Genomic DNA, 20,852 nt, shown 5'->3' with positions numbered 1-20,852 from the left:
GGTTTTCTATCAAAGCTTTTTAGTTCCTTAAGCTGTCCTGTGCTCGTTTATGATGACTGTACACTGTCTTGGGTTATCAATCCATCCAGTGTAAGTAAGTATCAATCCAACTTAAGTAAGTAACAATATTCAGAGAACACACATATCCAACAGGCAAACAAGTTGACTAAGGCAACACCAATGGTATGAAGTCAGAACAAGAAGATTAAGCTAAAGGAGTCACAAAAGCCTGACTGTTCAGTCTCCAAGGCAAGCAATGGTAAACCCCACCAACAGACGCATCAGCATTTCCAGGGTATCTCCCGAGGTACTGCAGGAGGAAGAATTCATCCCTGGCCCAAGAGGCTGAGAGGTCCCAACTGCACAACTGCACCTGCAGATGGGTCACTTTGAAAGAAGCAAAGGCCACAGTACAACTAATGCATTTACCAAATAGCCTTGCCCTCTTGTTCTTTTCTCGCCTTTAAAAAGGATGCCAGTGTCCTTCTTTGAAGAGCCATATTTCCTTCCCATTAAGCACTAATGACTGCATGGACAGCATTTCACAAATAAAGGCACAATTACTGTCATTAACTTTCCATGAAACGTGGGCGATGCATCAGTTTCCAGATCCCTGCACTGTAGGGTTGTAATTATTTGCCATCATGATATTCTGGGAACTGCACAAGTTCAGTTGGTTCATTCATTCCTTTAAACAAGGTAATAAAGATGTAATTTTGGACTTTAAATGAAGCAGCTGGTGGATAATTTCTTTTAACTATTTGCAGGTCAGGTCCCTTGCAGCACTAAGGATTCCTCGGATCCTTCTCTTGCCCAGGATGTCTGATTCCCCAGCCCTAAGGACCAGTGTCCACTGAGAGCTCTCACTGCAGCCAAGAAGGCTCAGACCACAACTCTCCAGAGGTGGGTCAGCAGCACTTCTTTAATCCATCTGAAGGGCTCACTGAAGAGCAAGAGGAAAGGAATGGTGCACTCCTTCTCCAGAGCTCCCTGTCCAAGCACACAGCAGCCACATTGCTCCTCACACCTGATCAACAATACACTGAACCAACTCCAGTGTCTGTTGATTTTGCTTGAAAGCATTCAGCACTTCACCCCAGCACATGAATGCTCTGGGCTGTATCCAAGACACTTTCTTTTCCTTATACAGAGGCTGTGCAGGTTTTAGATGTATCAGCTCTGGCAGAGTTTCTCTCAACAGCCCCTTCTTTGTCAGATAACTACTATTCATCCTGCATATCATCTACTTAGTTACGTCCACTGTGGCCAGGCCAGCTCACAGCAGCCTTGACTGGCAGTTACTGCTCCTCCCCTCACACGCTGTGGAAATCAGCACTAACATTAAGCACCTTACATACAGTAAAAATAGGTAGCAGGAGAGTCAAAGTGTCTTTCTCACTTCCTACCATAAGTAGTCATCTGCTGTGCCTTTAGCCACCAGGTAGTGAACATTAACAGAGCTGGTCTGTCCAATTCGATGTGCCCGATCTTCTGCCTGGATCAAAACCTTTATGTAAAAACATGACAAAGAAAATAAAGTGAGAGCTGCAACATCTAAGAAATTGTGTAAGCACCAGAGAACAAGGAGATCTCTTTTCTTGTGCTCAGCAACTATTTCTCATCTAGATCCTGTTAACACCTGCATCCTCAAACAAAGACTAAACCTAGAAGTAGTCTGGTGCACTGAGTTCCCAACAGACACTGAGCATTTTTCAAAAGTAGAGGGTCAGCACTGATGATGGACCCTTTCAGGTCTTGTCTGAGCACACTGTAAAGAGCTTTGTGAAGTTAAGAATCAGGAGCATGTCTCCCTTCCATACTATCTCCAGCCAGCAAGCTGAGTAACCAGCTTCACTGGTTCAAGCCCAGACATCTGGGGGTGCACAGACAAGCAGCCATCAGAGAAAAAAAAGAAAGAAAAACCCTACAGAAAATTCCCTGCCCATTATATCTCCTCCCAAGCCCCACTGTTTCTGCTCTCCAGAGAGCATCCAACCTCTGATCCCCCAGGACACATACCCCTGGATTCCAGAAGAGCTCTGCAAACACCACCAGGTCCGCAGCAGACAATGTCAGGCCCATGTTTGCAGCAGTGAGGGACAGGAGGGCCACAATCTGCTTCTCTGAGAACTGGAACTTCTGGCACAGACGCTGCCGCTCAGCTGAAGGTGTGGAGCCGTCAATGCGAATGTACTCAACACGCTGCGAAAAGGCAGAAGATACTTTTTAGAGGCCTTGTGTCCCCTTTCCCATATCCTCCTCCCATGTTTCAGTGGATTGTTTCCCTTCCCCATGGCAAAACCAGGAAAGTAAAAAGACAACAGTTGCATTTTTAGGACCTTTCCTCATCTTTAAGGCAGAAGCACTTGTAGCTCAGCATATAACGTACCTCCCTTTGGTTCACAATGCATGACTTGCTCCTGTGTCCATTGCTCTCCTACCAATCCCAAGCAACAGGAAGAACAGCAACAAGATGGCAACTCAGGTACAGTGGAAAGGCAACTGGCTTAATATGAAGCTGAACACTGTGTGCTGATGTTACAGCTGCTGTAACCTCCCCAACCTCCCAAAGTGTTCCCCGGTTTGTGATGGGAGGAGATGGGATCATGCACATCTCAGCTGCTCAGTGGTAGGCTCAGGAGAGGCATGACAAACTTTGGTGATGCAGGGCCACAACACTTCAGTGTCCAGCCTCCCTGCTCTACTGTAGGGTGCTGCCACAGAGGCAGCAAAGCCACCACTGCTACTGTGGTTTATAGTTCGGGATATTAACTTAAGCCATCCTTCACGCTGTCCCAGCATGACTTGGAACTCTAGGGGCATCCATGGAAGTCTCACATGAATAACTAGACCAACATTTTTGAAGTCAGAGAGATGACTGGCAGGTCTATCAAGTCTTGCTACAGTATCCCAGTTCAAAAATGTAAGAGACTAAGGAAGGCAGCCATAGCTGGACTTGGGTTGTTACATTCCCCTCTCTCAGGAAAGTCTGGAGGAAAAGGGGAGATGGCCACACATATTAACACTCCCCCAAGAATTCAAAAGCTCCAGGGCAGACCATGGAGATTAAAGAACATTAAATACAACAAAAGCCATTCAGCTAATCCAAAGTACATCCTGTGAGGCATTCACCCTGACAGCTCAGCTCCCTCGGTGGGGGCACATTTAGAAGCACAACAAGCAGAAAATATCTCTGCCACTAACTTTCATAAACTATCTGATCGGCCATAACTCTAGGGAGCTCTTAAACAGCTTTGAAGCTGGAATAGCGATAAAGTTAAGATGACTCAGTGAATTACTTACTTTCTTCTCCAGCTCTGCAACTATTGCATCCAGCACTATCTTGTGATGAGCAAACACCAGAAATTTATCATTCCCACGTTCCAGTAACTCCAGGATGTATTCTCTACATGAAAGAGGAAAAAAAACCCAAACACCTTCAAACTTAATAAATTATGTACTACGAGAATGCAGGCTTTGCTCACAACAAATTTTAAAGGTACTGCTCACATCTATACACAGAAACTAGAAAATAGGCTAGCATCAAAAGTTGCAGTAAAATGCAAGTAGCAAGTCATGTCTCCTACAGATTAAAAAAGACACTGCAGGAAAATCCACTCATTTTTCTTCACCACAGCTGGACAGCTGCCTACATTTATACTTGTGTATCATAAAGAATCACTTTATTGTATCCTATTTGAAACATGATATCCCAGACCAATCAACTGAAAGTCATCTATACTTATTTGATGATCTCATTCACCCTTCTGTATTTCTAACTTTTGCACAATTGCAATAATTTAAAATAATCTGTATAAAATTATCCTTTCGATGTTTACTTGGGGCTGTTTTTATTTTATAAGAAAAGATCTCAAACACATGGATCAGAGTATTCTTAAAGTAGCTTTTCATGCATAGGTTCACACTGACAATTTACTACAGTTTAACAATCTAAATAAATCAGCTATTTCTAGAAATTATACATACGCATATAAGATAACGACCAATGAAAGGTAACAAGACTCCTTTTAAATGCAGTTAAACAGTGTTAATTAAATGAAAACACCTGGCTTTTGCCATGGACTAACAGCAGAACTACAGAATCCGTTTCTATGTAGTAACTTGTGATACAATCAGGTCAACTGGAGCCTGAAAAACACCTATAAGCCTAAAATTTGTAACTAAGTATAGCAACAGCCATCAGAACAGATTATAAAAATGTCATCTTTCTTTTGGAATAGCAAAGTTGCTGCAAAGATCAGGAATATGGAGTTCTTTACTAAATGCAACACAGCTTAGGTCAGCAGCAAGTGTCAGAAAACACCACGCAGGATTTCCAGCACTATATTAAGATGTATCAGTGCTTTGCAGACAGCTCCCAGGGTTTGTGATGTTCAGATCCCAATTACATGACAATATCATTTAACAAAGAAACCTGTGAGAGAAGTGGGAATGCTGTATTTTAAATAAAAACAAATATCAATGTGAGCATTCAGTGTAGCGAGCAGATGTCAACATAATTATAATTATTTTATATCTCGTTCTCATACACCTACATTCCATTTAACAAATAGCTAATCATTTCAATGGAAACAATGGAAGACAGTGTCATCAAGGGTGAGACATGGAAGGTGCCGATGATTGTAGGACAGTACCGTTAACTAAACGGTACTGTAGCTTAGCAGTTTATAAGAAGTGGTATTTTAAATACTACTAAGTTCCAGGAAAAAAAATGGACTAGTTCCTACCAGAGAGTCAAGTAAACAGCGCTTCACGGTTTTATATTCAGTTCACACTTGCAACTGAAATAAAAGTAAGAAAGTCTTCTAACTGTTCACTAACATAAGAGGAAGAAACAGTTCTACTGAAATGAGTGCCGGGACTCTGAAGTGCAATTCTGTGCCAAACAGGTAAATTCTGCAGCAAGATCTGAAACTACAAAACCACATAGTGCACATCAGCTGGTCCCTACATTCAGAGGACTGCGGAAAAGTAAACTGTTTTCATGTTATTAGCATGCTACCTTTTAATAATTCTTGCTATGTGACCCTAAAGCAACTCCTCTGCAGTCCCAACAGAAAGGCTAAGGACGAAAAGGCACAGAAAGTCACAGAAGAAAAGCATTCCTAAGGACAACAGAGTTAAAAGTACACCTATGATAGAAAACTTTTGCTACTGAGGTCCTATGTGAGATTTCTGGAAGAACCAAGAACTTCAGTAGAGGCTGAGATGCCCTCAGCGCATCCTATAATTAAAACTCAGTCCATTTCACAAGCTTTTAGGCTCAGGGATCCTGCTGCAGCAGGACTGCAGCATTTGTTTTCTCAAAGTCTGTAGATACTTGTAGTTCCATTATTCCCCCCTTTCTTAAACTGAAATAGGGTCCAGACAACAGAACTTATCCAAGTCCCAAACACCAAGTAATTTTAGATGGTTCAAACGAAAGTTTAGATCCATATATGGAATGAAATCAGGCTTCTTCAGCCTAGGAATTCTGAGAGAAGCAAATGTTTAGTGCACTGTAATTAAAATCAATTTTTTCTTCGCTGGCTTAAGGCTATGCTTCATGTCCCTGCACTGTTATCTCTAAGGCACTGTTTTCCTGTTTTCAGCACAAAAACACATTTTACCAGGCAAGAATGAAGCAGTGACACGGAGCTTACATGACTGAGTGGATTTTAGCTTCTGCCGTTCTACTGTAGAAGAGAAGAAGAGCTTCCTTCTCCTGTTGTTTCTGCAGAGAGAAAGATAAATATATGTGAATCTCAGAAATGCCTTTTCTCCTTCTTGCTTACAGATCTGGGATGTCTGCTGCTGCCAAATAAACACTTTGCTAGGAAAAAAACAGCCTAAAAATGCACAACAAAGGGGGGCTGGAGGGGAAAGTTGTTTGTCGCTGGGTATGGCAGATACTCACACACTCCTATTTCTGACACCTCCCTTCCTACCTCCTACTTAACTCCTACAAGCTGAATGACAAGCATATCACAAAAGTACTTTTAGTTGAGAAAGCATTTCCCCAACCAAAATGGCAAGGAAAAACTCCTAAGTTCTTACAGAACTGTGTTAGCAACCTAGGAGCCTAGAGCATGCATTTGTCACCTGCACAAGAAAAAAAAAAAAAAAAATTAAAAAAATACATTTTTCACATTTTTGGCTACTGGTGTGTTCACAACATGGGTTCAACAGGGCTGTGTTGTAGGGTGAACGGGATTACAAGGCAAGACACAAAAGTAAGTACAGAGGCAGGAGGTATGAAAGACAACTGAAAGGACTAACAAGAGAGCAAAAAAGAAGAAACTATTTCACACAAAAGGATAAAGTAGACGACATAAATCAAAAGAAAAAAAAAACATCTGAGCTGTTTTGATGGTGTTGTACATTAATTTAAAACTGTGCATTCAACAGCCTTCCACTGTGCCTTCACATGAGGTGCGGTTCTGACCTTCCTTGAAACTTGGGGTACTGTTTTTCCACCAATGTTTTGAAATAAAGGCACCTGAAATACCAATGGCTCATCGTGAAAATAGTTTCAGACTTACACTTTGATATCCTTTGGCCATCATCTTTGCTTCAGCTGCCAAGGCAGCTTTGGTCTTTGCACTAATGCCTTCAGGAGCCACCACAATCACTTTGCGTTGCTTCGCTGGAAGCTGTGAAAGCACGTCCGATTTCAGACGTCGGATCATGATGGACTCTTCCAGCAAAATTTTCAGTTCAGTTAAGTTGGATGATCGAGAGTAGTCCCAACCCCATGGCATCTGGGAAAGATCAAAGCAGTTAGCAGTGTCGAATTTAAAAGAGACTGAGTCTTCTGGTCTGCAGGTGATCAAAGAATCGAATGAACTTCCAGGGAGTTTGGACAAAGCAAGAACTTAATGGTCAGTAGGAAGGAGATCTGACAAAAATAGCAGTAAGACAGAAGTGTACAAACTAATCCATCCAACATGAGAAGGTTTTTCGGGGCTTTTTAACAAACTTTCCTTTTTCCTATCTACAAGTGCACCAGGAGGTCCAGGAAGGAGGACCACACAGAACGGTGGGGTCCCTGCCACAGCACTGTGCCCCAGCATTCATCCTCATGCAACGAGGTATTTCTGCTCTGCACTTGCAGTTTTAGGCAGGCTGACAGAACTCACTGCAGTTCTATGCACACATATTCACCTCAGTTTTAAGCAGAGAGACACACACAAAAATCTTCTCTAAGAGCATGAAGACAAACATCCACTACCCAAATGCCTTCACAGGGATGTCATACTTATCTGACATGCCCAGTAAATGCTAGGTCAAAAGTGCCTGCTTTCCACTGTGACTTGTCTCTTGATCTGCTTCCTGAAATGCTGTTTCTGCCATTACCATGTTTGGCTCAGACTCAAGCAAACCATAAACTGTGTCCGAAAATACATGACTCCAAGCATCGTCTCTTCAGAGCATCATCACACTTCAAAGCTCCTCTGAACAAACCCTTCATTTACTCCTCCTTGAAGCGCTTGCCTCCAAACCTGCCCTATCCTCCAAGATCCTGTGTGCAGACAATATGTCTGTTCAATGCATCTCAGCTCATCGCTTCTCCCCACAGCTTACCATTTGTTTTCCAGGAAAGAAAAATTAAGCTGACAAGCAATGGTATCAAATTGGTACATTCCCCAAAAGAAACATCTTTAAACAACCTGCTTTTGGACAAGAGGCAAGTAAGGTTTTTATGCAGACTTAAAGGATAAAGAAATACCTTTCCTCTGAAGTTTCACAAATAAGTATATGCAATATACTACAGTAATACTGAAAACCAAGGAGGTGGGGAAGGAAATCTTCCTCACAGTTCTAATTCCAAGTCTTACTGGCAGTGTCACTCAAAAAAACCCAAAAATACCAGCTCTGGTATTGGAACAACACAAAGTAACTCGCTACATATAGATACATACATCTTCCTGAACTGCACGTAATGGAGATGTGAGAAGCCTCAGCATCAATCCCCTTCATCTGCTACTCCACTCTCGTGTCATTAATTGCTAAAATAGATTTAACCTTAAAAAATACATATTTATTTTATTTTCCTTCCCCAAGAGAAACCTCATACAACACAGAACTGGAAGTAAAATAGGGAAAAGCTCCAAAGTATTCACTGCATCCTTTGTCCTCCTGTACAGTGCATGAGACAAAAAATAAATCATACCAGTCATGAAGTTAGTCACATTACTGACTATATTAAGGGATGGTGCTTTGACAAAGCAGGGATGAGAACATGCTATGAGACAGAAAGAGGAGGAATCAAACTACTCATAGGCAATTATGACCTCTCTGAAATCTGGAAGTGAACATGCCTACTTGGGGTTGAGACATAGCAATAGAATTGCAGATTGTCCTGTTGTGTTGTACTGATGGGAACCAGATTCTGGCACCTATGGCCACCACTAAAACTCATTTGATTTAATCTATTTCTACATAATTATGGTACCATCTGATTATCTATATTTGGTTCACAAAAGCAGGAAACAATTCAAAACCTAGATACAAAGCCAGTTGGGCTCCTGCAGAGTTAAAACTTTGGCTCTGACAACAGCACACTGGTACACAACTAGAGGTAATAAGCCCACCTGGACCTAAGCCAAGCCCTCAGAGAGCCAACATGGGTATTACTGCTCTGCTTCCCAAAACCAGGAGTGCAATGCAGATACATCCCTCAGGTCTGCAAAAAGCTGGCTCAAGTCAACCTGGGTGTATCAGCTTTAGACATGCTGCATGAAAGCTGATATTGCTGCACCCCAGTCTTTGTACCCCCTTTCTGCATTTCTTCAGGCTCTGTGGACCCAGCAGAACAGCAGATGTACAGAACCAAGATGGACCCACATGGTGTTCCACTCAGCCTCAGGAGCCCCCTGCCCACACTGCTCAGTGCACTGGCAGCCAATTCACAGGATCAACACTGAGCAGGCTGTTCAGCAAGACCTGCCACGGGGCCTGGACACTCTCCTCCAGCCACCTCATTCTGCTCTTGCAGCCCAAGTTTTTCCACTTCCATAATGAACAAGTGCCACATATGTTTTGTGTCTACATAGCACAATTCATTTCAGAAGAGTAACATCATCATAACCGCAAGATCACGGCACAGAGCCAATATACTATCTACTGTCATATTAAAAAGCATATACAGGCAGAATCCCTATAGTATGTTCAGATTACTATATTTTTTTTATGGTGACTGTTGCTGGAACAGTTTGCAAACACGGAAACATGCTACTTCTGTGCTGCACCTGGCTAGCAATAAAAAAGGATGATTATTTTTGGAATTATTAAAATATAGTTTAGTATATCCTATTATGAAAAAGAAGAGAGAGAAGAAAGAGGGACATTTATTTTGCCTAAATTCACATGTGGCTTTGATTCATAACATTCCAGAACAAATGCATCCAACTGTGATTTTCTTACCAAAGTGTTACAGCATCTTACATGAGTCAGTAAACTTACTACAGTGTTAGTAGAAGCTGCCAAACCCTAACAAATTCAGAGCATGTGCTCAGATAGAAATTATTTAATATTTGCCAACATCACCCAGTTTGAAAAATGAATCCACAGCATGTATTTTGGGAAACAGACTTGAGAATTTTGTAAATAAGCAGGTGACATTTCAACTCACTGCATTTTTAGGAGTACAGATGCTGCGAGGTTGAATTACAAAATGATAAACTTTTATTTTATATCTTTTCTAATAACATCTGCCACATATTTGCAATTTTCTGTCATAAAATCTATTATCTTCAAACAAACTAGTCAAGTTTTAGTTTTAAATTGAATAGTTCAGGTTTGACAATTTTTCTTTAAACTCGTAATGCAATCAGATTTATTATTCATATCAAAACATTTCTACATAGCACCTTTTACCCTGACATATTTCCCAAAAGCCTTGCAAAACCTCTCTGTTTCTGTGCAATTCCATCCCCACTTACAAGACTGTCACTTTTAGGACAGAAATAAGAACCTATTTAAATAATGACAGCAAAAGTACCACAACAGTTCTTCAGAGAGGTTGTAACTCTTAACACAATCTCAGGTTAGAGCTGCAAAAACAAACATGAAGGACATCCTACAGTCATGAGGGAACAATACAATCATCAATACACCTTTTAATTTCCTCATTGCTGAGTGGATCTATGGCAACACAATACTCAGCATTCCCATTTTTTTTTTCTTCTCTAAACAACCAGATTATTTGTAGGTTCACTCTATCATTTACTGACATTACTGTAGTAAGATGTCCCAAGCAAGCACTGAGAAGACCAGTAATGTGACTGTCTAGTAGAGGCAGGTCAAACAGAAATGAGTCACGTTAGAAACCCTGCAGAGGATTTGAAGGGAAGCTGAGACAAACTGCGACCTCCATGCTGAGTTTCACTGTAGGTTGAAAACTCATTTACACAGAATACACTGTTACAACCTGGATCGTGTAAAACAATTTTATTTCTTTTATCCAATCCAATGTCCTACTTGAGGTCCATATGCCTTGTAACTGAAGCAACAGCTAGTCATGCAGAACTTCACCCTTAAAGGGTTTATGAAACTCCAAACCTATTTAGACTCGCACGTTGCAATTCAACTTTCCTTTTCAGTACAGAAAAACAGCAAGATTAAACTGCATCTCTTCATTTCCCCCAGGAGACATCCTGGACACTGTTCAGATAGGAATCTTTCAAAGATAATGAAGCTCAGCAGAAAGCATGGCCCTCTCGCTCCATATGATTCCTACTATGGATGGAGAAACAGTAAGTTTGTCCTCTGCCAGGAAAGCGGCACTTAGCTAACACAAACACTGTCATCTTCCAGCACTCAAGCTCTGCATCTGTGACCCTGCACGCTAAATGGCCTTACTTTAATCAATGGCATCAGCATATCAGTACCAAAACCAAGGAATTGCTCATCTATCTTGCATATTTGGACATACATGGAATAGCACTACACTAGCTATGTCAGTAAAAGTGAGCATTCAGATCTTTACTTGTGACTGCAATAGGAATCTTCTTGATGGAAACTTGGCATGTGTTAAGCTAACCCAAACACAGAAAAGAAAACAAACGCAAAACCTTACAAATAGCTATAACTATTTTTATGGCATACACTGATGACGTACGGTTCTTCTGCAAATAGTTTTGAGCACTGAAATGGTCATTTGGTGTTTCCAACCACTCTGCTTAAAGTTATTGCCCAGTCTTATGGTAAATAAGGCACAAGAAGTGAAATGGATCGCTCAAGAACAAGGCAGGGTAAGCAAGTTCCTGCACTACAGGTCCTGCTCACTCTGCCAAGCCATCCTGTGCCACATGCCAACTGCTACATGCTTGTCCTAGAGGAACTGGAGGACCAGCCAGATTAGAGTGCTCTTGTTTCAAATCAGAACTCAGGGGAACTTTGGTTCCTTTCTGTGTCTATGCAACCAACACAGAAGACTCCTTGTACGTCAGGCAAACCCCAGCAGAGCTGAGTTGCCCGTGTGTTCAGAGCAAAGCTGACACCTGTCATCATGGCTGCAAATGCTGGTTTCCTGCAAAACCAAGATCTTGCAGAGGTTGGACTCAATGACTCTGCTGAAACCACTGCTGAGCAGCTGGCAGAGATGAATTAATTTATTTTCAAGATATGCTGAGGACCACATCCGTTTCCTGAATTAGAAGAGGGTAGAATACAAAGACTGACTATAACTCTTCATTTTTTATTTACCTGGAGGTATAAAACCCCAAATCCCAAGCAACAGAGGCCTTACTTTGTTAAACAGTCACTAAAGCAGACTATAAACTTCTTTGTTAATCAATTAGCCCAAAACTGCAGCTGCTTAACGGCCCCACAGTTACTCTGCCCATTTAAAACACTCTCTGGGCAAGTTTTTATTAGAATAGACTCCTCTTCCCACCTATGTCCATATTTATTTACTTATTTTTAAGCATTTTACTTCTGTGGCTTTCAGGGCAGATTTTAGCAAAAACCATTACTGCCTCCATGTCTCGGGCCCACCATTGCAGCACCTGGAGCTTCTCAACTTGATATCTCTCAAAACATTTATCTGCAGTGAGACATTCTCAAAAAAGATGTAAGATCAGACAGAACAGAGAAAAGGAAAGAAAAAAGCCTCTATATTTTGAAAAAAAAAAAAGAAGCTGTTTGCAGAGTCTCAGTCTGCCACTTCCCCTACTGAAATACCTTCTTGGCATCACAGTAGCGCAGCCCAAAGGAGTGGAACTGTGGGAAGAAGGCTGGCTGGACAGCCGCGATCTGTGTGTAAAGCTCTGCAGGCCGTGACATGGCAGGGGTTCCCGACAGCAAGATCACTCTCCTAGCAGCCTGGGAAAGCAAAATGGAGCATAGTTATCATACAGCTTACAAGAAGAGTCTGCTAAGGAATCATCTGCAGTCATGAAAGAAAATCCCAGAGCCTTTGCCCAAGCACACTAAATGGAAGATTGCTTTCACCCCCCACAGACACTTTCAGCCTTTACTGCCTGAAGGCACCCAAGGACAGTGCTTAAAACTTCTAGGAAGCAGGACAAACCATATTGTTTCTTATCCATCATCCACGTGCTGTAAGGGAAGAGGATATCAATTTTTATGACAGTACCTTCTGAACTGGCACTAAACCCACTAGACACATCAATGTCTTATGCCTGGTTCACCATTTGGCATCAGATGTCACAGGAAAGTGACGCACTCTCTTCAGGTATGTCCCCACCTCCAAAGTAAATTCTGTTGTAACAAACCTGCCACAGCAAGCCATAAACAGACTGTCTTCCTCACAGAAGCAGAAGAGAGCCAGAGAAATAGGACTAGCAAGGAGGAAAAGATGAAGCTCCCTGAAGCAGCACCAGAAGATGCCCACCTGATAGCCATGGTGAGTCTAGGCACAGCTGGCTAAATGCTAGAACATGAGTTAATAAATACAAATCATGCAAGAAAAACATTATAAAGCATGTGTTGTAGGGGAGACAGGAAGGGGGTGGGAAACCTGTATCTAAAGTAAGTGCTCCCAAAAAGACAGGGAAAAAATACACTATAGACATAAAAGCATCTAGGATCCATTTCTACCTTCATACCTCCATTATTATCTATTATTAGATGAGAGCTACGAATTTCTACAGCTGTAAATTCACATATAGTAGCTAAATTACAAATGGCTTGTAATTTCCTGCATGGTTTGATGCAGGTCCATTAAAATAACAAAGAGATTCTTGAGTGACATCTGTACCAACAGCTCATTCACATTTAAATGAAAAAGAAAATGAAATTCTTTTATCATTTCACTGAGATCTGCCAGTCACCCAAATCAATTCAGCTAATTCATCCACTCACCAAATCTGGTGGAAAAAAAGAGTTCACAGATCAGTTACCGGAAATTAATTTCAGGACGCTTTATCAGATATTTATATATAGGCTGTAATCAAGGTGGGACTTGCCTTCTCCCTCCATCCCTACTAAACAGATCAAAAGCAAATAACATCACCATCAGGATCAGACAATTCCCATAAACATTTTAAAAAAGAAGGATATTTATTGAGCTAAGTAAGAAGAGATGTCAAACCTTTGGACATGTCAGAATGTGAGAGTTAGTTTGCACAAGACAGAGGTGCTGATGCTACTCAAAAGAGGGACGAGTCACAGAGGCCAAAGATGTCAGATCCCACAAGGAAACAAAATGATAAAGCAGAAATTAGGTCAACTTTTAAAATTAAGCTACCAGTGGAGGACAACTGAGCAGAACCTAGACAATATCTGATGACTTGCCAAAGCCTTTGAGGACTAAACTGACACCACGCTGAGAAATCCGTTGATTAACACAAGACAAGCCAGACTCACATGTGCAAGAAACCTCCAAATAATGCAACATAAACCCAACTGTCTTGAAAGGTTTAATGCCATTCCCAAGACGTCCCCCTCTTTGGAGGGTGACCCTCAGGAGCTACATGAGACAAAGCTGGAACACTAATTCCTCAGTAATCAAAACTATTAGTCAGGTTCCTTCCCCAAATACTAAATAGATATCAAAAGAGAGAATTATGAAGTTACAGGTCATCTGGATTCTAAACTTGTCCAGCTGCTGCTTTGCTATGCACAACTTAATTTTGGACAGGTAGGGTATCTAACCAATGCAAGCACTTACCAAGGGCTGTGATACATCAATAATTAATTAAACAAATTGAGAAGTAAAAAATAACAAAAACAAACAAACAAAACACAAAAAGACAACCAAAAAACCCCAAAGACACTAGCCCCACAACAGCTGTGAAGAACTTGAAGAAATTAATTCCAGAAAATTGTGTGGAACATGGGTCGTCTAACCCATTATCCCAAGGGTCCCTTTCACTTTTGAAATCCATGACAGAAGGAGCACAAGAGAGAAAAGAAAAAAAAAATCCTAGGAAGACAAGTTTGAGTGTTGAAGTTTTACTTAAATTCTAGATGAAAGAAATGGCTTTGATTCACATCTCTTTCTCACAGCAACTAATTTTGAACAGATGCCAAGAAAGATTTACTCCTGCAGAGAAGTCTCAGCTGATCACTGCTTAATCCTTGTTTCCTGCTGAACCTTCTATGCTGTCAAGAGCAAGAGCTTACTCTCTTCCACAGTGTAGAAGAATAATATAGCAGCACAGAAAACAAGATTGCAGTGACCAGCTGGGACTTTCTGGCAAAAGCACATCTGTATGCAATTGATACATATTTCCAACATAGGAGACCTAACATTAGTTGCTCATTAGCACTTAGGCATGAAGTTTAATCTTCCCCACAAGCACTCCTCTCTCTCATGTGTCCTTGTGACTGTTCTTCCAGCTACTTGCTTGTGAGACTCCTTAAGGCAACTTTGACAGTGACTTGACTAGTGGAGACCTGTTCTGTAGCCCTCACTTATTAAGTAACGTAAAAAAACTGTAGCTTTGTAGCATTATCACAGGATGGTTTGGGTTAGAAGGGACCTTAAATATTATCTAGTTCCAATCCCTCTGCCATGGGCAGGGACACCTTCCACTAGACCAGGTTGCACAAAGCCCCATCCAACCCAGCCTTGAACACTTCCAGAGATAGGGCATTGACACATTCTCTGGGAAACCTGTTCCAGTGCCACTGCCACAAAGAAGAATTTCTTTCTTTTACCTAAAACCATTATCCCTTGTTCTATCACTACCTGCCCTTGTGACAAATCCCTCTCTAGCTTTCTTGTAGGTCCCCTTTAGGTACTGGAAGGATGCTCTAAGGTCTCCTATCCTTCTCTAAGCTGAACAACCCCAACTCTCAGCCTGTCTTTACAGGAAAGGTGCTCTAGCCCTCGGATCATCTTCGTAGCCCTACTCTGGTCTTGCTCCAACAGGTCCTTGTCCTTATGTTGGGGACCCAGAGCTGAACCCAGTACTCTAGGTGGGGTCTCACAAGAGCAGAGGCAGAATCATCTCCCTCAACCTGCTAGTCACACTTCTTCTGATGGAGCCCAGGATATGATCGTTCTCTGAGCCACGAGCACACATTGATCACTCATGTTGAACTTCTCATCAACCAATGCCCCCAAGTCCTTCTCCACAAGGTTGTTTTCCATTCGTTATCTGCAGGATCTTACTCTTGGCCTTGTTGAACTTCATGAGGTTCGCACAGGCCCACCTCTAAAGCCTGTCAACGTCTGTCTGGATGGCATCCCTTCCCTCCAGCACGTCAACCACACCACGCAGCTTGGTGTCTTTAGCAAACTTGCTAAGAGTGCACTCAGTCCCACTGTCCATATTGGTGACAAAGATGTTAAATAGCACCAGTCTTGACACCGACCCCCGAGGAATGCCACACATCACTGGCCTCCACTTGGACACCGAGCCATTGACTGCAACTCTGAGTGAAGCCATCCAGCCAACTCCTTACCTTAGACTTGCACACACAATAGATCAGAATTAATTCCACAGCTGTGATAACATTTACAAAAGTCACTTTTGAAAGTCAAAGAATAATTTATGAAATGATAACCCTCAATGGCACTTACTTTAAAGGTCAAAACCCAGCACCCAACTGATCCAAAGGGGAGTAAGTAAGGAGGAGGGGTTATGCCACAAAGAAATAATTGAATATGTGAAGAGCCTCATTAACATACAACGACTGTCTCTGTGTTAAATGATTTTCACAGCATGAGTTCTGCCATATGCTAACAGACTGACACACTTTTTTTTAACTAAGTGTGGCTGGTTCTGGGTATACAATTACTTATGTCCCCAGTTTTCCCTTACTCTTTCATTTTGAACTGCTCAGCATAAGAATACCTTATCCTGTGAAACAAAAATCTGACAGTGGCCATAAAATAACAGAGATAATCATCTCATGAAATACAAGATTTGATAAAGGGAAGGGTTGCAGCTGTTTTGAGGAGTCAGTTTCTGTATTTAGGTAAAATAGATAGGGCTCTGCATTTCATAAGATGATCCTACAGTGGTCATTCCAAAAATATAAATGCCTTTCCCTATTCTTAAGTGACACATAGACAGAGAATATGTATCAAATGGCAACGATCAGCTATGACTGAAGCAAATCACACTACTTCCCTATTTTGAGAAGGGAAATTAGAAGGTAAGAGCAGATCTGAAGATGCAGCCTTGAGTGCCCACAGCTTCTCCATTTTCAAGATGAGGTTTCTTCTCTCAGCAGGTGACAAAAAGCAATCCATATGGATCCATAGTCCCTAAAGACAACCAATTTATTTCCCACTGGAAAGGGAGATTTTTGTGTTCCCTCCTTACCTTCTACCTTCAGCATTGACCTATTTCCCTCTATTATTTTTAAGCATCTCTTTATTAAAAGAAGCACAAAGAGTATTAGAGTCCAGCCACACAATGTATTTGGACTTCCATAATAGAAACAAAGACCTTTAACCCTGCAAACATCAGGATGTGCATCATCCTATTAACCTGAACAGCAGCTCAACAGGAACAATCACATTAGGAATATTACCCAAACATTGTGGAACAAAGCCCATATCGAGCACAACAGGAATAGGACCATTTCATGCTACTGCAATCTTTGATTAGATACAACTCTTTATTTCTCAGTTTCTAACCCAGTTCTTCACTAAAAACTTACTTTTGTGCTTCCAAAAAACTCATCCATGTTCCATTGGGACCTTCCCCAGTTTCCACTGCCTTGCAACACTCCATGCAATTACAGAAGAACAAAGACCACGCAGCACTTTGGCTGGTCGAAGGATAAAGAATCATTTTCACTCTGGCCCCCAAGAGATCCCACCACAGATCAGTGAAAAACTTCCATTTTGTTGTTTCTTCTTCATCTACACCCCTGGGGCTTTGCTGTTTTATGGATATTGATAGCATGTATACTCCCTCTCTTACGTTCATGTCTCCAGGCCAGTCTAATCTTGGAAAGAAAAAACAAAATGCTTACAAAATGCATAACATCAAGACACTTTCTGCCTCTGAGGGTGGCAGATGCAGGGCAGAGGTGAAGGGAACAACCAATACTGTCAGTACACCCAGGAGAACGTAGTCCCAATCAGAAGACTAAAGAAAACAGCAAGGTAGAAAGTAGGTCCTGTTACTGATTGTCACAGCTCTGGATGAGGGGCAGAAACAAGCCAGGCCTAAAAATAGGGAGTCAAGCAAATCCCAACAGTACGAGGCTATTCTCACTTTGATGTGTGTGGAAACATGACAAATGGACCACTTTGAACACAGAACTTCTAGTCCTCTTGAGTACCGTAAGAGACGCTGAACCTTGGGACAGATCTCATGCAGTTGCTAGCACAAACTGGCCAGTGTGAAAGCTGGCTGAGCTTGAAAGCAAGATTTTTCTGCCATGTGCCAAAACATCAAAGGACTGTTTTCTACTACGGCTTTCAAACCACCCACCTCTGTAATTTTGCAGGCAGGCACACAAGACTGTGTACAAACTCTGCCACCTGGTTCCATGTAAGCAGATGATGCATTCTTCCCCATGTACAAGTCTGCACACCCACAAGTTTGCACATCCACCAGGAATATGAAAGGAATAAGAAATCTGGCTCACTCTTATTGTTTGCCTAATTACTAAGTTTCTCCCAAAGTTTTGTCCAATAACAATAAATTGGGCACAACCTGTCTATATACTTACTCTAAACTAATGACAGCCTGGGGCAAGGTACCAGGTAGTGAGCGTGGTCATTGCACACATCCAGCCATCACGAAGTGCACTAAAACTTCTAGTTACACCCTCCACTGTCCCATGCAAAACTTTCCTAAATCTGTCAGGGTAGCAGCTGCATATGTCACAGAGATGCTGCATATACACGCACTGAATACAGCACACACACACACAGAGTTTGTGGAGTTTTTAATATTGAAAGAATATCTAGAAGTTCTCAACTGACAAACTTTGGCCACATGTTTAATACATGGTTCTGCTTGACAATTCCATACCACACTTGTTCCACAATACATACAAGAGAGAAGGAAAATATGAATTATTACTGAGTGGCTAAAAATAGCACTTTATTTTGAAAACTGGTCAATGTCAGATATTAAAACTAAAATGAGGCTTTAAATGCTGTAACCATGGGTTAAATATTTCAGAGGTGAGGATTCAGCTTGGTTGACTAACAAGGCAGATTTGAAATTAATATCCAAGGTAAGTCATCTTCATTAGGAATGTATTGATTTAATCTGATTATTGTGCAGTTCTCTCTAAACACTTGCAACAATTTTTATGTGTTACTTATTATTCAAATAGAGAAGTCACAGGAGCAAATTCTAGCATGATAAAAAGAAGCCATCGAGTATGGATGGAAGTGACAGAAATATACAGGCTCAGAAACATTTTAACTTAGATCTGTCCAGTGTCATTACAGACTCATAAATCTTAGTAGCATGTAAGGACTAAGAATCACTTTTTGGTTTTGTTTTTTTTTTGTTTTGTTGTTGTTGGGTTTTTTGTTTGGTTGGGTGGTTGGATTTTTATTTGTTTTTCCTTTTTCTGTCCCTAAAAGCCAGTTCAAGGCTAAGCTTTTACACTTTAACATATTGGGAACCTTGTAAGAAACATAAGCAACTACGACAGTTTCAGAAAGTTTAAAGTAATATAATGCTAACAACAGACAGCAGTAACGCTTAGAAGGTAGACAAGGTATGAGCTGGCTCCAGGGGCTCTGGTTACAGCACTGTCATGGCTTCACACTGTGACCTTAATGCAGGGACTGAGATGCTTGACGCAGTGCACCTATCAAGGGCTTGCCTATGGACACAGACGATTTTTTTTTTCCCACTCTCTTCTAAGAGACCCAGTACTGCTCTAATCCTTTTAACATAAAGAAGGCAAGAGCAAGAATATTATCGTCAGCAGAATGTTTATCAATGCTTCTTATTCAATAATCTCAAAGTATCATGTAAAATACTGAAGATACTCCAATTTTTACCCCATTGACTATTTACAATAAAGATGACACAGTATAGTTACTAAATCCAGTATTCAAGTGATGAAAACTTCTCATATTTTGGCAGTTCTTTCAAGTACTAAAGCAGTGCTCTGGTGTGTTGTGCCAGTAGAGAACATAGCAAGACTCACTAGTAGTTGAAGACAAAGCTGCCAAAAGGGCTAGTTTTAGAGCAAAAGTCTGTGCTGGAAAGCAAGAAGAGTGGCTATTACAGCAAATACTTGCTTCAGAAGTTATAGTCAGCAAGCAGGAGAATAAAATTACCAGAACACCCAACATGAAACATCTGGTAACATATGCTGTTTGCAGGTAAGATAATGCGTGATATGAACATGAAACTCTTAATCCTTTCATAAGGCTGAAATTTACTTTCAGAAGCACCAGTTCTCAATTCTAAGACCAGTGATGTGACAGCATAAAACTGTAAATTCTCAGTAAGTGTATACAGGCAATTAACCTCTGCTTAACAGCTACTATCTTTCACGCTCATATCTTGTAGCCTGGAAATAATTTCGACAAGCTGATCCTTACAAAGCTACAAGTATGAAAGAATGACATTGCTTTCTGAGCATTTCGCAATAAGGTAACTTTATTTTTTTCACCACTTTCAGACATACACCCTAATTACTGTACTTCAAACTGCTCATAAAATTGGACCTCCTACTTAGTTTCCAAACATTAAATGCCTGAAGTGAATTGAAAGCCAAGAGAAGAGCCAGGCCTTTAAAGAAAGCAATGAAGTTATTCAAGGACAGCCACCTTCAGCTCGTCATTAAGAATCTTGCATATAAAAGTTGGTTGCTATAAAGCCATCACAGGTTGAACTTTCTCTTTATACACACTTCCTGATAATTGCTAAAGAGGAACTGCATTCACCTTGTTCTAATGTACAGACTCTGCAGTGTCGAGAAACCACTTGTAACCTTAATCTGCTAGAGGAGGCTACAAGGGAGAGTTCGATTCATTGAACCCAGGACAACAGGCAGACATTAAAACTGACATTTCTTGTGTTATCACATCCTTGAATGTGGCCTCCCTTCTGCGGGCCACTTGTCTTGCTAACGTCCCATTCTGCCATTCCTTGCTAGTTCAGCCCATTTAGCCAGTAGGAGGGCTCCTGCACCCCAGCGACATAAATACACTGAAGCTTGAAGTAACATAGTAGAGCTCAAAACCAAAGCCAAGGAAGGGACCTAGATAAATATCATTTTGATATACGGCAGTGATTTGAGCACCAATATGTAATTGATAATTATTATTTCCATTAAACAACTTACACTGACACCACTATATTTTTTTCCACTCTCCCCGAGTACACTCAGTAAGTGAGTTTCGACATTCCAGTTTTCCCATTATCACAAATTTCATCAGTGGCAGTACCATAGTTAGATCAAGGGAGTTTCTGAAGTTCTTTTGTTAGGTCTTACCA

At 41.2% G+C, this 20,852-nt stretch overlaps 1 protein-coding gene across 4 annotated transcripts in view; it reads right to left on the bottom strand.

Annotated features, from left to right (window-relative positions):
• The window catches only part of SMARCAL1 (SNF2 related chromatin remodeling annealing helicase 1), a 38,686-nt gene that overhangs the window by 1,692 nt on the left and 16,142 nt on the right, over nucleotides 1–20,852 (bottom strand). For all 4 annotated transcript variants that reach the window (XM_065841366.2, XM_065841368.2, XM_065841367.2 and 1 more), the window contains 6 exons: nucleotides 12,187–12,327; nucleotides 6,543–6,761; nucleotides 5,664–5,734; nucleotides 3,304–3,406; nucleotides 2,020–2,202; nucleotides 1,407–1,507 (listed from right to left, as the gene is read on the bottom strand). In XM_065841366.2, the coding sequence (XP_065697438.1) occupies nucleotides 1,407–1,507; nucleotides 2,020–2,202; nucleotides 3,304–3,406; nucleotides 5,664–5,734; nucleotides 6,543–6,761; nucleotides 12,187–12,327 (818 nt within the window). The remainder of the gene's footprint in view (nucleotides 1–1,406; nucleotides 1,508–2,019; nucleotides 2,203–3,303; nucleotides 3,407–5,663; nucleotides 5,735–6,542; nucleotides 6,762–12,186; nucleotides 12,328–20,852) is intronic.

The sequence above is a fragment of the Patagioenas fasciata genome, chromosome 7 (assembly GCF_037038585.1).
Source record: "Patagioenas fasciata isolate bPatFas1 chromosome 7, bPatFas1.hap1, whole genome shotgun sequence".
NCBI lineage: Eukaryota > Metazoa > Chordata > Aves > Columbiformes > Columbidae > Patagioenas > Patagioenas fasciata.
This window is presented reverse-complemented; position numbering and strand designations above follow the sequence as displayed.